The sequence below is a fragment of the Lampris incognitus genome, unplaced genomic scaffold (assembly GCF_029633865.1).
Source record: "Lampris incognitus isolate fLamInc1 unplaced genomic scaffold, fLamInc1.hap2 scaffold_181, whole genome shotgun sequence".
NCBI lineage: Eukaryota > Metazoa > Chordata > Actinopteri > Lampriformes > Lampridae > Lampris > Lampris incognitus.
This window is the reverse complement of record NW_026611140.1, coordinates 83523-101423: the sequence shown is the minus strand read 5'-3', so window position 1 is coordinate 101423 and position 17901 is coordinate 83523. Positions and strand designations below refer to the sequence as shown.

Below are 17901 nucleotides of genomic sequence, written 5' to 3'. Positions count from 1 at the left end.
TAGACTGATATTGGCAGATGTTGGCAGATGTGGTTCGGTAGATAAATGTAGACGGATGCCGATAGACAGGTACATGTGGATGGATGGATAGATACATGAAGATGTAGATCGACTGATGATGAATGCAGATGTGTTGATGTGGCTAGGTGTCTAGATGTTGATAGAGAGATACACGTAGACAGATACAGACAGACAGACAGACAGCTGCATCTAGTTAGAGGAATAAGTGAATCTGGATGTGTTTTAGTCACAACTGGGATAGAACTGGGATAGGCTCCAGCATCCCCGTGACCCTGAGAGCAGGATAGGCGGTTTGGATAATGGATGCATGGGTGAGCAAAGAGGAGAAAACAAGTTGAGTGTGAAGACAGAAACGCTGGGTCGTTTAGGAAGTCCCAGGACGAGGAGAAAAGGATGAGGAGGAACAACACTCCCGTCATTATAATGTTATTCTCATTAGATGTCCTCATAGCAGCTGACACAAAGACCTTGAGTCTTGGTCAGACTGAACAGGTCAATTTATTTGTAATAATATGATTCATAATTGATTGACTGACCTCCATTAACTTTTATTACTTTTTCGAAGCAGGTTATGATACTGAAACAAGGCCATTACAACATAAAACTCTCACAACCATCACTTAGGCTTCCTTGGCTGACAAGTTATTAAATTGATTGATTAAATGACTGTTGAAATAAAACATTAATGACCGAGGTATCAATCAGTTGAATGTCCTGATGCATGCTCAATAATCCAGGTAAGAACATCACAGAGAGGTGAACCAGGTTGCAGAACAGCTCCAGATGAACTGATTCAACCTTCTCGGATCAGTTGAATGATTGACAGGGTTGATCAATGAATTGAGCAGTCAACAGGCTGATTAACTAACTGATTGATTGATTGATTGACAGATGTCCGATGCAGAGTGGGAGGACCTGTTGGAGGGTTTTGATGAGCGGGGCTACCTGAGCGCGCGGCGCTGGCGACCAGGAGACAATCCATACAGCCTGTACGCCTTCAACCAGAGAGAGAGTGAGAGGATCCCCAGCAACCGGGCCCTGCGGGACACACGGCACTACAGGTACACAAAGACACACACACACACACACACACTCACACGCAGGCCTATTTTGGCCTAGTACTATAAGCAGCAGGCTTGGGCCTGGTATCATTTCTGCCGGTGGTTCGTATTTGTAGCAGCGTGGATCTGAAGACCTGTGATGCACATAAAGGACGACAGCGTCCCGTCTAGTGCGAGTCTGTTTCTGCACCGTGTTCTGTTCAGGCCAGTTGTTGAGAAGACTCGTTCTGCATCCGCATGGGAGTGAGGTAGGCATAGAACAAGCTGTGCTGCCAAAAAACCCCAGATGCCATTGTTCAGCATCGTTTTCATTCTCTCTGCTATGTACGTGACATTAGACAGCTAGCGTAAGCTAGCCAGCTGTTCTCTTGAGCTAGCTTAAATTTACTCTGTACTTTACAGAACATTTATGCAAAACAAATATTGCAAACACCCTGGGTGTGTTAATTAATTAATGCATGATTGATAGGTGTCCCTTGGCTTGGTTCATGCCAGGTTAGTTGGAGTGTAGCTAGCTTGAACGCCTTCTGGGTTGCCGGCTGTGAATTTGAGCAGCTGTCCAATCAACACGGAGATCAGCATCACGCACCAATCAGATTCACTTGGGGTGCAGCTTCATGGAAACCCCCATGTGAAACACCTGGTTACGGACTACTCGGCTGTCTCTAGAGTCAAAGTCACTTTCTGGGTTTAACCGTTACTGTACCAGGAAGACTCTGATTATAGGACCTTCCCCTGTTCATTTCTGCTGCTGTCGCGGGGTTTTGGTGTGGGAATGGTTTGGTTTTGGTGTGAGAAGGGTTTGGTTTTGGTGTGAGAAGGGTTTGGTTTTGGTGTGAGAAGGGTTTGGTTTTGGTGTGAGAATGGTTTGGTTTTGGTGTGAGAAGGGTTTGGTTTTGGTGTGAGAAGGGTTTGGTTTTGGTGTGAGAAGGGTTTGGTTTTGGTGTGAGAAGGGTTTGGTTTTGGTGTGAGAAGGGTTTGGTTTTGGTGTGAGAATGGTGTGGTTTTGGTGTGAGAATGGTTTGGTTTTGGTGTGAGAAGGGTTTGGTTTTGGTGTGAGAAGGGTTTGGTTTTGGTGTGAGAAGGGTTTGGTTTTGGTGTGAGAAGGGTTTGGTTTTGGTGTGAGAAGGGTGTGGTTTTGGTGTGAGAAGGGTTTGGTTTTGGTGTGAGAAGGGTTTGGTTTTGGTGTGAGAATGGTTTGGTTTTGGTGTGAGAAGGGTTTGGTTTTGGTGTGAGAATGGTTTGGTTTTGGTGTGAGAAGGGTTTGGTTTTGGTGTGAGAAGGGTTTGGTTTTGGTGTGAGAATGGTGTGGTTTTGGTGTGAGAAGGGTTTGGTTTTGGTGTGAGAATGGTGTGGTTTTGGTGTGAGAAGGGTTTGGTTTTGGTGTGAGAAGGGTTTGGTTTTGGTGGGAGAAGGGTTTGGTTTTGGTGTGAGAAGGGTTTGGTTTTGGTGTGAGAAGGGTTTGGTTTTGGTGTGAGAAGGGTTTGGTTTTGGTGTGAGAAGGGTTTGGTTTTGGTGTGAGAAGGGTTTGGTTTTGGTGTGAGAATGGTTTGGTTTTGGTGTGAGAATGGTGTGGTTTTGGTGTGAGAAGGGTTTGGTTTTGGTGTGAGAAGGGTTTGGTTTTGGTGTGAGAATGGTTTGGTTTTGGTGTGAGAATGGTTTGGTTTTGGTGTGAGAAGGGTTTGGTTTTGGTGTGAGAAGGGTTTGGTTTTGGTGTGAGAAGGGTGTGGTTTTGGTGTGAGAAGGGTTTGGTTTTGGTGTGAGAAGGGTTTGGTTTTGGTGTGAGAAGGGTTTGGTTTTGGTGTGAGAAGGGTTTGGTTTTGGTGTGAGAAGGGTGTGGTTTTGGTGTGAGAAGGGTTTGGTTTTGGTGTGAGAATGGTTTGGTTTTGGTGTGAGAATGGTGTGGTTTTGGTGTGAGAATGGTGTGGTTTTGGTGTGAGAAGGGTTTGGTTTTGGTGTGAGAAGGGTTTGGTTTTGGTGGGAGAATGGTTTGGTTTTGGTGTGAGAAGGGTTTGGTTTTGGTGTGAGAATGGTGTGGTTTTGGTGTGAGAAGGGTTTGGTTTTGGTGTGAGAAGGGTTTGGTTTTGGTGTGAGAAGGGTTTGGTTTTGGTGTGAGAAGGGTTTGGTTTTGGTGTGAGAATGGTGTGGTTTTGGTGTGAGAAGGGTTTGGTTTTGGTGTGAGAAGGGTTTGGTTTTGGTGTGAGAATGGTTTGGTTTTGGTGTGAGAATGGTTTGGTTTTGGTGTGAGAAGGGTTTGGTTTTGGTGTGAGAAGGGTTTGGTTTTGGTGTGAGAAGGGTGTGGTTTTGGTGTGAGAAGGGTTTGGTTTTGGTGTGAGAATGGTGTGGTTTTGGTGTGAGAAGGGTTTGGTTTTGGTGTGAGAATGGTGTGGTTTTGGTGTGAGAAGGGTTTGGTTTTGGTGTGAGAAGGGTTTGGTTTTGGTGGGAGAATGGTTTGGTTTTGGTGTGAGAAGGGTTTGGTTTTGGTGTGAGAATGGTGTGGTTTTGGTGTGAGAAGGGTTTGGTTTTGGTGTGAGAAGGGTTTGGTTTTGGTGTGAGAAGGGTTTGGTTTTGGTGTGAGAAGGGTTTGGTTTTGGTGTGAGAAGGGTTTGGTTTTGGTGTGAGAAGGGTTTGGTTTTGGTGTGAGAAGGGTTTGGTTTTGGTGTGAGAAGGGTTTGGTTTTGGTGTGAGAAGGGTTTGGTTTTGGTGTGAGAAGGGTTTGGTTTTGGTGTGAGAATGGTTTGGTTTTGGTGTGAGAAGGGTTTGGTTTTGGTGTGAGAAGGGTTTGGTTTTGGTGTGAGAAGGGTTTGGTTTTGGTGTGAGAAGGGTTTGGTTTTGGTGTGAGAAGGGTTTGGTTTTGGTGTGAGAAGGGTTTGGTTTTGGTGTGAGAAGGGTTTGGTTTTGGTGTGAGAAGGGTTTGGTTTTGGTGTGAGAAGGGTTTGGTTTTGGTGTGAGAAGGGTTTGGGAGGCGTGAGGCTGAAGTTGAAGCTGTGTGTCACACACCGGAAGCGTGGGAGGTGTCAACCCTGACGTAGCTCTCACCAGTAATTCTTTATTATTATTATTCCCAATTTTTCACCCCAATTGTATCCGGCCAATTACCCCACTCCTCTGAGCTGTCCCGGTCACTGCTCCACCCCCTCCGCTGACCTGGGGAGGGCTGCAGACTACCACATGCCTCCTCCGGTACATGTGGGGTCACCAGCCGCTTCTTTTCACCGGGCAGTGAGGAGTTTCGCCAGGGGGACGTAGCGCGTTGGAGGATCACGCTATTCCCCCCAGTCCCCCCTCCCCCCCGAACAGGCGCCCCAACCGACCAGAGGAGGCGCTAGTGCAGCGACCAGGACACATCCCCCCCCCCCCCACAGAAATGGCCAATTGTGTCTGCAGGGACGCCCGACCGAGCCGGGGGTAACACGCTCGCCACTACTTCTTTATCAGCACGGCAGCTCGTTTCGATCATGGACCAAATTCCTCTTCTGTCTCAGAAAATCCGCCGGACTGAAATCCTTTTGTCCGGCAAGAAGTGGAATTGCACACTGAGATGGAAACCCTCCTTCTCCGGCTGCATCCTCTTCTGTTTGAATAGATGCGTCCGCCCTAAAAAAGACAAGGCGCTCGCTAATCGTGAGAGCGGCGGTCTCGCGCTCCGGACGCTTGTAGGAACCGTATCCGGGTGTGCCGACAGACGGGATGAGAAGAATGGAGGTGGATCGCTCCGTCAATGTTCAGCACGCCACCATTCCCCTAAAGGTGCTGTTGGGGGGGGGGGGGTTCTGGTACACGTGGTCCCTCCGAGGTATGAAAGTGTGTCGTGGTGGTGGAAAGAGGGCGCATCGGCCAAACCCTCTGCCCACACAAATAATGAAAAGCTTCTGATAAGGTTTTAGGGCGTATTACCTGAGCTTATTGTGTTGTGTTGTGTTGTGTTGTGTAGTGTTACAGCTACCGTGGCTACAACATGTGATAAGGTTTTAGGGTGTATTACCTGAGCTTATTGTGTTGTGTTGTGTTGTGTTGTGTTACAGCTACCGTGGCTACACCTTGTGATAAGGTTTTAGGGCGTATTACCTGAGCTTGTTGTGTTGTGTTGTGTCGTGTTGTGTTGTGTTACAGCTATCATGGCTACAACACGTGATAAGGTTTTAGGGCGTATTACCTGAGCTTATTGTGTTGTGTTGTGTTGTGTTGTGTTGTGTTACAGCTACCGTGGCTACAACATGTGATAAGGTTTTAGGGTGTATTATGTGAGTTTGTTGTGTTGTGTTGTGTTGTGTTGTGTTACAGCTACCGTGGCTACAACATGTGATAAGGTTTTAGGGTGTATTATGTGAGTTTGTTGTGTTGTGTTGTGTTGTGTTACAGCTACCGTGGCTACAACATGTGATAAGGTTTTAGGGCGTATTACCTGAGCTTATTGTGTTGTGTTGTGTTGTGTTGTGTTACAGCTACCGTGGCTACAACATGTGATAAGGTTTTAGGGTGTATTACCTGAGCTTGTTGTGTTGTGTTGTGTTGTGTTGTGTTACAGCTACTGTGGCTACAACACGTGATAAGGTTTTAGGGCGTATTACCTGAGCTTATTGTGTTGTGTTGTGTTGTGTTGTGTTACAGCTACCGTGGCTACAACATGTGATAAGGTTTTAGGGCGTATTACCTGAGCTTATTGTGTTATGTTGTGTTGTGTTGTGTTGTGTTGTGTTACAGCTACCGTGGCTACAACATGTGATAAGGTTTTAGGGCGTATTACCTGAGCTTATTGTGTTATGTTGTGTTGTGTTGTGTTGTGTTACAGCTATCGTGGCTACAACATGTGATAAGGTTTTAGGGTGTATTATGTGAGTTTGTTGTGTTGTGTTGTGTTACAGCTACTGTGGCTACAACATGTGATAAGGTTTTAGGGTGTATTATGTGAGTTTGTTGTGTTGTGTTGTGTTACAGCTACCGTGGCTACACCTTGTGATAAGGTTTCAGGGTGTATTATGTGAGTTTGTTGTGTTGTGTTGTGTTGTGTTACAGCTACCGTGGCTACAACATGTGATAAGGTTTTAGGGCGTATTACCTGAGCTTATTGTGTTGTGTTGTGTTGTGTTGTGTTGTGTTACAGCTACCGTGGCTACACCTTGTGATAAGGTTTCAGGGTGTATTACCTGAGTTTGTTGTGTTGTGTTGTGTTACAGCTACCGTGGCTACACCTTGTGCCGGCATCTGGTGGTTAGCGGTTAGCAAAAGCAGCTAACATCTGTTTCATTGCTTGTCTGCACAAGTGTTGTATTGGGAAGTCTGGATGTGTGTGAATCGTGTGTGTGTGTGTGTGTGTGTGTGTGTGTGTGTGTGTGTGTGAGTGTGTGTGCGTGCGTGTGTGTGTGTGTGTGTGTGTGTGTGTGTGTGTGTGTGTGTGTGTAACTTCAAAAGAAATCAATTCCGTGACTTGTACACAGGAGCTGTTCGGTGTCGGCTGTGTGGTACAGTCAGGGCAAGCAAGTGTGATTGTGTGTGCGTGTTTATGGAGTGGTGCACATGTGCGTCTAAAGGATTGTGTTGCTGTAGGTGGATGTGCGAGTGCATGCACTTGTGTGTATGTGTGTATCTGTGTGTGTGTGTGTGTGCATGCCTGTGTGTCCAAGCAAGTTCATGTGTACGGCTCTGTGTGTGGAAGCCATCTGTTTCTACGTGTGTGTGTGTGTGTGTGTGTGTGTGTGTGTGTGTGTGTGTGTGTGTGTGTGTGTGTGTGTGTGTGTGTGTGTGTGATCTCCGGTATCATCTGCTGGTTTTCCCGTGAGAGAAGATTGACTGTTAAGCTGACATCAGCACAAGGAGAAGTGTGTGTGTGTGTGTGTGTGTGTGTGTGTGTGTGTGTGTGTGTGTGTGTGTGTGTGTGTGTGTGTGATACATACGCTTACACACATGAGTGTGTCAGGATGGGGGCAGAGGGCTGATGGCTCTCATGTGTCTCTTGGAGGACATGGCGGGGGTGGCGTTGTGGCGGTGGGTTTGTGTTACATGGCCCCTGCATCCTGTTACCCTGCGCCCACGCCAGACACGTGGCGGGGCGTCCAGGAAGCTCGCCGCTCGCCGCAGGTTCGGCTGTGTCCGTATCCTGTCTCCTGGTTGTGTCCGTATCCTGTCTCCTGGTTGTGTCCGTATCCTGTCTCCTGGTTGTGTCCGTATCCTGTCTCCTGGTTGTGTCCGTATCCTGTCTCCTGGTTGTGTCCGTATCCTGTCTCCTGGCTGTGTCCGTATCCCGTCTCCGTATCCTGTCTACTGGTTGTGTCCGTATCCTGTCTCCTGGCTGTGTCCGTATCCCGTCTCCGTATCCTGTCTCCTGGCTGTGTCCGTATCCCGTCTCCGTATCCTGTCTACTGGTTGTGTCCGTATCCTGTCTCCTGGTTGTGTCCGTATCCTGTCTCCGTATCCTGTCTCCTGGTTGTGTCCGTATCCTGTCTCCTGGTTGTGTCCGTATCCTGTCTCCGTATCCTGTCTCCTATCCTGTCTCCTGGTTGTGTCCGTATCCTGTCTCCTGGTTGTGTCCGTATCCTGTCTCCGTATCCCGTCTCCGTATCCTGTCTCCTGGCTGTGTCCGTATCCTGTCTCCTGGTTGTGTCCGTATCCTGTCTCCGTATCCTGTCTCCGTATCCTGTCTCCTGGTTGTGTCCGTATCCTGTCTCCTGGTTGTGTCCGTATCCCGTCTCCTGGTTGTGTCCGTATCCCGTCTCCTGGCTGTGTCCGTATCCCGTCTCCTGGCTGTGTCCGTATCCCGTCTCCTGGTTGTGTCCGTATCCCGTCTCCTGGTTGTGTCCGTATCCCGTCTCCTGGTTGTGTCCGTATCCCGTCTCCTGGTTGTGTCCGTATCCCGTCTCCTGGCTGTGTCCGTATCCCGTCTCCTGGCTGTGTCCGTATCCCGTCTCCTGGTTGTGTCCGTATCCCGTCTCCTGGTTGTGTCCGTATCCCGTCTCCTGGTTGTGTCCGTATCCCGTCTCCTGGTTGTGTCAGTATCCCGTCTCCTGGTTGTGTCCGTATCCCGTCTCCTGGTTGTGTCCGTCTCCTGGCTGTGTCCTTATCCTGTCTCCTGGTTCAGTCAGTAGCTGCAAGACGTTAACGTCTGCGTTGTGTTGCCCCTCTGGTGCGTCATTGCTAATTTGCATAAAGTTAACCTCCGCTCAGCTTCAACCCGGCGCCGCTTGCTGCCGCCACCACGGTGACGAGGAGCAGATGAGGAGCATCTCTCGGTGAAATTGGGTGAGTGCCGTTTTACCCTCGCTGCTCATGGCTTCCCGGGTCTGGGCGCAGGGTTAGGGGGACGCCTTCAGACAGAGTAGTCCGGCTCGGAAGTCTGGGTAGCGTAGTGGTCTGTTCCGTTGCCTCCCGCCCAGACAGCATCCGGATGTGGGCCACTCCAGGCAGTGATGTGGCACTGGTGGTCCAGATGTGGGCGACTCCAGGCAGTGATGCGGCACTGACGGTCCGGATGTGGGCCACTTCAGGCAGTGGTGTGGCACTGGTGGTCCAGATGTGGGCCACTCCAGGCAGTGATGTGGCACAGGTGGTCCAGATGTGGGCCACTCCAGGCAGTGGTGTGGCACTGGTGGTCCAGATGTGGGCCACTTCAGGCAGTGATGCGACACTGACGGTCCGGATGTGGGCCACTCCAGGCAGTGATGTGGCACAGGTGGTCCAGATGTGGGCCACTTCAGGCAGTGGTGCGGCACTGGTGGTCCAGATGTGGGCCACTCCAGGCAGTGATGTGGCACTGGTGGTCCAGATGTGGGCCACTTCAGGCAGTGATGCGACACTGACGGTCCGGATGTGGGCCACTCCAGGAAGTGATGTGGCACAGGTGGTCCAGATGTGGGCCACTCCAGGCAGTGATGTGGCACTGGTGGTCCAGATGTGGGCCACTTCAGGCAGTGGTGCGGCACCGGTGGTCCGGATGTGGGCCACTCCAGGCAGTGATGCGGCACTGACGGTCCGGATGTGGGCCACTCCAGGCAGTGATGTGGCACTGGTGGTCCAGATGTGGGCCACTTCAGGCAGTGGTGCGGCACTGGTGGTCCAGATGTGGGCCACTCCAGGCAGTGGTGCGGCACTGGGGGTCCAGATGTGGGCCACTCCAGGCAGTGATGTGGCACTGGTGGTCCAGATGTGGGCCACTTCAGGCAGTGGTGTGGCACTGGTGGTCCAGATGTGGGCCACTCCAGGCAGTGGTGCGGCACTGGGGGTCCAGATGTGGGCCACTCCAGGCAGTGATGTGGCACTGGTGGTCCAGATGTGGGCCACTTCAGGCAGTGGTGCGGCACTGGTGGTCCAGATGTGGGCCACTCCAGGCAGTGATGTGGCACTGGTGGTCCAGATGTGGGCCACTCCAGGCAGTGATGTGGCACTGGTGGTCCAGATGTGGGCCACTCCAGGCAGTGATGTGGCACTTGCGGTCCAGATGTGGGCCACTCCAGGCAGTGATGTGGCACTGGCGGTCCAGATGTGGGCCACTCCAGGCAGTGGTGCGGCACTGATGGTCTTCTTCTGGCCCCGGCAAAATGGATGTGACCCTGAATTGGCCCACATGTATCATAGCAAATATGGCCCAAATAAGCCAAATCACGTGGGCCTTTTCTGGCGGAGACGCGGTGCTCTGGGCAACATGTGGTCTGGATGTGGCCCTGAAGTGGCCCGTGTGGTGAACGGTGAATATGGCCCAAATATCACAACACAAATATGGACCACCCTTTGAACAAATATGTGGCACATGCGGCATCGCTATGGCTTGGTTCTGGCCCAGGTCTTGCGAACGAGAGCGGACTGCCCAAGTGCCGCCGTTCCACGTGGTATGTGGACCGGACGAAAGTGTCGGGTGTGGGACGGGTCCGGGCCACAGCGATGATGCTTTCTGGACAACTCGGGGATCGCCGGTTCGAATCCCCGCGTTACCTCCGGTTTGGTCGGGCGTCCCTACAGACACAACTGGCTGTGTCTGCGGGTGGGAAGCCGGAGGTGGGTGTGTGTCCTGGTCGCTGCTCTAGCGCCTCCTCTGGTTGGTCGGGGCGCCTGTTCGGGGGGGAGGAAGGGGGGGAATAGCGTGATCCTCCCACGCGCTACGTCCCCCCTGGTGAAACTCCTCACTGTCGGGTGAAAAGAAGCGGCTGGCGACTCCACGTGTATGGGAGGAGGCGTGTGGTAGTCTGCAGCCCTCCCCGGGTCGGGCGGAGGGGGCGGAGCAGCGACCGGGACGGCTCGGAAAGGGTGGGGTAGTTGGCTGGTCACAGTTGGGGGTCCCCCTCCCCCCAAAAAAACAGAAAGAAAGAAAGAGAAACGGATGTACATGGTGTTATTAGTGTTATCGATCGTTCTGGTTGTGAGAATGAACTGTGTGTTGTGCGCTCCCAGCGTTGTGCGTCTCCTCTCCGAGAGGAGTTGTTTTCCTCTTTCTGTGGTTGTCGGCAGCCTGAACGACACCAACACCAGATGCTTTCAGGATAACTGCACGGAGGAGACTCCCGCTCGGCAGACACGTGGCTTGTGTTAAACAAGTGTGTGTGTGTGGGTGGGAGGGGGTCGGGGGGAGCTGGAGTTAGTGAGGAGCAACAGAGTCAGGGATTAAGGGTGGTGGCGGAGGAGGTAGAGGAGGAGGAAGAGAGTCAGGGATTAAGGGTGGTGGCGGAGGAGGAAGAGGAGGAGGAAGAGAGTCAGGGATTAAGGGTGGTGGCGGAGGAGGAAGAGATGAGAAGATGAGAAGAGCGCTATAGACAGCTTAGGGAGGGCAGGGAGCGTGCCGGGTGGGGGTGGGGGGGGGTTGAGAGGAAAGAGCAGCGACGAGGAGGAGAGAGGGAGCGAAGAAGAGGGGGTGAGTGTGAGGCCGGAGAGGAGATTGTCAGGAGGCGGAGGAGGGGGACGAAGAGGAGGACGAGAAAATGGGTGTCGCCACGAGCTGCTGCGAGGAGAGATAATTACCACATGCACAGCTTGAGAGGCCGCGCGTGTGTGTGTGTGTGTGTGTGTGCGTGCCTGCCTGTTGCTCTTTTTGTGTGTGTGTGTGTGTGTGTGTGTATCAGTGTGTGTACAGGCAGTGTGTGTGAGTGTATGTGTGAATTTGCACGCGTTTATGTGTATGAATACTTACAGCTGCACATATGTAAATTTGTGTGTGTGTGTGTGTGTGTGCGTGTGTATACGTGTGTTTGTGTGTATGTGTGTTTGTGTGTATGTGTGTGAGTGTTTGCATTGGTGTGTGTGTGTGTGTGTGTGTGCGTGTTTATATATGTGTGTTTGCATCGGTGTGTGTGTGTGTGTGTGTTGTGTTTGCATCGGTTTGGGGGGTTTTGTGTGTGTGTGCGTGCGTGTGTGTTCGTTCGTATCAGTTTTTTGTGTGTGTGTTTATATGTGTGTGTTTGCATCGGTGTGTGTGTGTTTTTATTGTGTTTGCATCGTTTGGGGGGTTTTGAGTGTGTGCGCGCGTGTGTGCGTGCGCATGTGTGTTCATATCAGTGTGTGTGTGTGTGTGTGTGTGTGTGTGTGTGTGTGTGTTCGTTCATATCAGTTTTTTGTGTGTGTGTTTATATATGTGTGTTTGCATTGGTGTGTGTGTGTGTGTTGTGTTTGCATCGGTTTGGGGGGTTTTGAGTGTGTGCGCGCGTGTGTGCGTGCGCATGTGTGTTCATATCAGTGTGTGTGTGTGTGTGTGTGTGTTCGTTCATATCAGTTTTTTGTGTGTGTGTTTATATATGTGTGTTTGCTTCGGTGTGTGTGTGTGTTGTGTTTGCATCGGTTTGGGGGGTTTTGAGTGTGTGCGCGCGTGTGTGCGTGCGCATGTGTGTTCATATCAGTGTGTGTGTGTGTTCATGTCAGTGTGTGTGTGTGTGTGTGTGTGTGTGTGTGTGTGTTTATATATGTGTGTCTGCATCGGTTTGTCTGTGTGTGTGTGTGTGTGTGTGTGTGTGTTGTGTTTGCATCGTTTGGGGGGTTTTGAGTGTGTGCGCGCGTGTGTGCGTGCGCATGTGTGTTCATATCAGTGTGTGTGTGTGTGTGTGTGTGTGTGTGTGTGTTCGTTCATATCAGTTTTTTGTGTGTGTGTTTATATATGTGTGTTTGCATCGGTGTGTGTGTGTGTGTTGTGTTTGCATCGGTTTGGGGGGTTTTGAGTGTGTGCGCGCGTGTGTGCGTGCGCATGTGTGTTCATATCAGTGTGTGTGTGTGTGTGTGTGTGTGTGTGTGTTCGTTCATATCAGTTTTTTGTGTGTGTGTTTATATATGTGTGTTTGCATCGGTGTGTGTGTGTGTTGTGTTTGCATCGTTTGGGGGGTTTTCTGTGTGTGCGCGCGTGTGTGCGTGTGCATGTGTGTTCATATCAGTGTGTGTGTGTGTATGTGTGTGTGTGTGTGTGTGTGTGTGAACCCCTCCACTCCAGTGTTATTATCTCTGTGAGCAGCAGAAGCCTCCTGCGCCTGCTGGTGTGCCTGCGCTGCACCAGGGATTAGATCCAAGCACCATGCGAGACAATAGACTGTGATACCACACAGGCGGCACACGGCGCGCACACAATGCCGCACAATACAAGTGCTTTAATGCCCAGCGACACAACGGAGGATGACACATTAATGGAACGTTTCACTTTTTGATATATATAAACGTTTTATTTTCTGATATATAAACGTTTTATTTTCTGATACATGAACGCCACAGCAGACGGTGGGACGATGCTGAAGACGAAGGGCTACAGACGGGAGTCACACGGCTTCTAAGAAGGAAATGAGCTGTAGACGTAACGGAACCACTGAAGAATCAAACGTGCGGGGCGTCCGGGTGGCGCCGTGGTCTGTTCCGCCGCTTACCAACACGGCCATCGCTGGTTCGAATACCCGGGTTACCTCTGGCTTGGAAGGGCGTCCCTACTGTCATGGCCGTGTCTGCGGGTGGGAAGCCGGATGTGGGTGTGTGTCCTGGTAGCGCCTCCTCTGGTCGGTCGGGGCGCCTGTTCAGGGGGGAGGGGGACCACCCGCTACGTCCCCCTGGTGAAACTCCTCACTGTCAGGTGAAAAGAAGCGGCTGGCGACTCCACGTGTATGGGAGGAGGCCGGAGGGGGTGGAGCAGTGGCCGGGACAGCTCGGAAAAAGAGGGTAATTGGCAAATTACAATGGGGGGGAAAAGGGGGGGGAATCCCCCCCTCCCCCCCAAAAAGGAAGAAGAAAATGTTCGGTGTTTTTCTCCCCAGTTGTAACTTCACCAATTACCCTATTTTCTGAGCCGTCCCGGTCGCTGCTCCACCCCCTCCGCCCATCCGGGGAGGGCTGCAGACCTCCACATGCCTCCTCCCATACATGTGGAGTCACCAGCCACTTCCTTTCACCTGACAGTGAGGAGTTTCACCAGGGGGACGTAACGCGTGGGAGGATCATGCTATCCTCCCCCCCCCCCAAACAGGCGCCCCAACCAACTGCCCAGCAGAGGTGCTGGTGGAGCGACCAGGACACATACCCTCATCTGGCTTCCCACCCACAGACACGGCCAGTTGTGTCCGTAGGGACGCCCGATCAAGCCAGAGGTCACACGGGGATTCAAACCGGCGATCCCCATGTTGGTAGGCAACAGAATAGATGGCTACGCTACCCGGACGCCCCGCACCCTCGTCATATGTTCACAGCTGAAGTGACCATGAGAGTGAGACGTGGCAAATGATTAGTAACGAAAACTGAAGTGGAAAAAGTGGCGGTGGTGACAGTGTAGTGTTCGGATGACGAGAGGCCACATCAGGCGCCGTGCAGCTCTAAGTGATGTTGTTTCAGATCTTGATGCACGCTGGTGGGCAGACAATGCAACACAAAAGGTCTTTTCCGGGAAGCCGAGGAAATGCAAGTTGATGGAGAAAATACATTACTGGTCCAGTTTTGTACATATAGACTTTTTTTTATTATTTCAGTGTGTCTGTGATGGAACAAGGATTTTAGACAGACTGCTAGTCGAAGGTCGATGGTAAGGGAAATAATAAGCGCCGTACAATACCGGGGATGTGTGTCGATATGCTACCAGACAGCACACTAATACGGGGGTGGTCAATCTTACCCAGAAAGGGCATATGTGTGCAGGTTGTTGTTCCAACCAAACAATCGAACACCTGATCCCACTGATCAACCAGTAGATCCTTTGCCAAGGAACTTGATTAGGAGACACAGGTGTGTCACTGCTTGGTCGGAACAAAGACCTGCACCCACACCGGCCATTTCCGGATAAGATTGACCACCCCTGCACTAATGTTTTGCTGTGATGTGCTACGATATAAAACAGTAGCCTTTAGAATCAAAACTTTCAACTCCGTTTAGGAGGGCGGGCCTCATTTGGTGCGGTAATGCTAGCCAGTGGCCATCAGAAGAGGAGGAGAACCGTCTCCACGTCCTCATCTCGCTGGAAGACAGTAGTGGGATCACAGACTTTAGGTTAGATGGAAACATCTTCAACATCTGAAGGTTCCAGGCAGCCACTAAGTTGTCTGCAGTGCAGGTCCTTGAGCTGCAGTACGCTGATGACTGCGCTCTTGTAGCTCGCGCACCAGAAGACCTGCAAACCATCCTTGCCGCAGTTGTGAATGCCTACAGCAGGCTGGGTCTATCAGTCAACACCACCAAGACTGAGGTGTTACGCCAATGAAGGTCCAGCCCCCCACCCATTATGCCTGTCTTCACTATAGAACACCAACCGCTCTCAGTTGCTCCATCTTTCAAATGCCTGTGCAGCATCCTTTCTGAGGGCCACAACACTGATCACGAAACTCGTAATAGAATCAAACAAGCCTCGGGTAGCCTTCGGCAAACTCCGACGTAAGGTCATCCAAAACAAACACCTCCACCTGCGCACCAAAATTGCCATTTACAAAGGTGTCTGCATCACAACTCTCCTATACAGCTGTACCACCTGGGTCACATACAGCCGCCACCTAAGGTTGCTGGAGCGGTTCCACATAAGGTGTCTGCAGCCAGCCACGGGGATCACGTGGCGGGGCCGTGTTCCTCGTGCTGAGACTCTTGCTAGGACAAACTGCAAGAGCATAGAAGCCACGGTCACTGAACACCAACTGCGCTGGCTTGGCCATGTCATCAGGATGCCTCAAGAACGCCTGCCACGTCAAGTCCTGTAGGGACAGCTTCATCTGGGCCGCCGGTCTGCAGGTGGTCAGAATTAGAGGTACAAAGACCCGCTAAAAACATCGCTGAAGAAGTGTTGTATCGACCCCTTGAGACTTGAGCAAGCTGCCGCCAACCGTCCCAACTGGTGGAGATCTGCCACAGAGGCGTAGAACAGCTGGAAAGGGAGAGGAATGTGGAAAAACAACAGAAAAGACCAAGGAGACACACAACCACACCTGCCCCACTACTCACACTTCATATACCCAACATGCAATAAAACTTGTGGATCAAGAATTGGACTCTAGAGTCATCAAAGAACACACCGTTAACGAGGAGGATGTCATCATCGGACTGGACGGACTACCAGCAAGCAAGTGTGTGTGTGTGTAAAATGAAAATGTGAACACCTGTTTGTGTGTGTATTTTTCAATTTGTGTCTGTATGATGTGTGAACCCTTCTGTGCTTGTGAATGTATGTATGTAGGCAACAACAGTCAGCTGTTAAGTCCTGTTCCCTTGACTGAGAACATGCAGTTAAGCATCCTTCATTAAGTTTGTTTAGGTTCCTCATAGGACCCGGCAATTTTTTTTTTCTTTTTCATTCAGATTTTGACATCCAAACACGCGGTTATCCTGCCGGGTGACCTTGTGATGCCTCGAGGCTGCAAATACTAGCTATTTCACAGGGTCATAGCACTGACCATGATGATGACATGACCTTATATTTTATTTAGCGACTCATGTGCTACACCTGTTCAGTCTGACTCAGGGCTGCAGGGATTTAGAGCCGATGAGAAACGCATTGCAGTGCACGGACCAGCGCTTCACTGTGCCTCTGGTCCCTTCAGACGACATCAGGGGAGAAACAGTCCACATTTTGTTCAGTTCTCAGCCGTTAGATATTTGGGAACTAGTGGTTTAATCTACTATCAACTATCGACGGTACCATGGCAGGACATTTGACCACCCGGTCTCACCAGTCTGTGTACAGATAACACGGTATTACACTTTGCGTGCAGTGCAAACGCCAAATTCCAATTTTGCGTGCAGATGATTCATCAATCCCTTCCGTTAACTTCTGTGGAGAGCTGATGCGTCCAAATACCACGCATCACCTTGAACGACTGTGACGTCACCAGCGAGGCTCAGTTAGCCCAGTTCACCAGAAGCACGGGCACCCACAGCCAGGGTCAGGGTTAGGGTCAGGGTCAGGGTTAGGGTTAGGGTTAGGATCAGGGTTAGGATTAGGGTTAGGGTTAGGGTTAGGATCAGGGTTAGGGTCAGGGTCAGGGTTAGGATCAGGGTTAGGGTCAGGGTTAGGATCAGGGTTAGGGTCAGGGTTAGGATCAGGGTTAGGGTCAGGGTCAGGGTCGGGGTCAGGGTTAGGGTCAGGGTCATGGTTAGGGTTAATAAAATAACTAAAATACTACCGTTAATACCATGATGTAATTACAAAAAAAGATGTTTCCCCTGCTTACCTTCTTGTGGATGTCCGCTCATCAGGTGAACTGGGCGAACCGAGCCGGGCGGGTGAACTGAGCCTCACAGGCGAACCGAGCCTGGCGGGCGAACCGAGCCTCGCTGGTGACGTCATGACCGTTCAAGGTGATGCGTGGCATTTGGATGCATCAGCTTTGCACAGAAGTTCATGGAAAGGACTGGTGTATCATCTGCACGCAATGTGTAGTATCGTGTTATTTGTACGCAGATTGGTGAGACCGGGCTCAAAAATACTGCAAGTAATACTTTATACAATGATTATTTAACTTATATAACAAGTGTTGACACCATTAATGTGGGATGGCTGCAAGATAAATAGGATACTTCTGCTGAGTCTGTACTAGTAAAGTAAGCAAGTACTGCAGTAGTAATACAGGATAAAACACTATGTGAGACTTCAGTACTGGGTAGAGCTGTTTATACTGAATGTCACAAAAAAAAAAAAACCCCGGCAGAAAGCTTCTGGTGAAATGAACAAATCCTTTCGGTGTATTATGGGTAATCCCTTGGTGTGGAACCTTGGCTCTGAAGCACCCTGTTGCTCTACAACAGTACAGACTGACAGTGATGCTAAGCAGCTTTCCCTCCTCTTCCTCTCGCTCCGCTAAAGGATAACTCCCTTTTTTTTTAGCAGTTTTCGGCACCGTGCATATCGGTTACGATGTCGTTTTATTCACCGGATTCGTTTTGGAGATTATGGACACAGGATCACCGCTGGACTCAGCTTTACAACGCTGTCTTATGGGACAAGTGAAGAGGAGGGTCAGACATGTTTCAACAAGTCCAATTTAACCCAGTTATCTATGTACCGTGTGCCATAAGCACACCACGAAGGTATTTTCTGAAGCTTCTAGTATGATCCATGGTGGATGACATCACTGATCGACTTCCGGGTCCAACCTGCAGGAAGCAGCACCCTGTACTTACCCTAGGTAGTAGTAGCCATCCCTAAACTAGCCGGCCAGCTCAATAGAGACGCCGTAGATAACGGACAGTCATGGACACAGTCTGGCTGAGACACTAAGCGGGGGGGGGGGTGTTTAAAGGGCACGTTTAACACTCCTGTCCACTTGTCCCATACTTACCTGACAATAGAGACTTGCTAATGTTATCTTTTTTCCCCACCCCCTTTCTCTTCCCGATTGTACTTGGCCCGCTCTTCTGAGCCGTCCCAGTCGCTTCCCCCACCCCCACTCTGCCAGTCCGAGGAGGG

General features: G+C 50.8%; 1 protein-coding gene across 1 annotated transcript in view; it reads left to right on the top strand.

Annotated features, from left to right (window-relative positions):
* Positions 1–912: 912 nt before the first annotated feature.
* LOC130132832 (polypeptide N-acetylgalactosaminyltransferase 14-like) overlaps positions 913–17901 on the top strand; it is a gene marked incomplete at its 3' end in the record, with an annotated part of 100279 nt that continues 83290 nt past the window's right edge. Inside the window, exon 1 of the mRNA XM_056301856.1 lies at positions 913–1082. Coding sequence (XP_056157831.1) covers positions 913–1082 — 170 coding nt within the window. The remainder of the gene's footprint in view (positions 1083–17901) is intronic.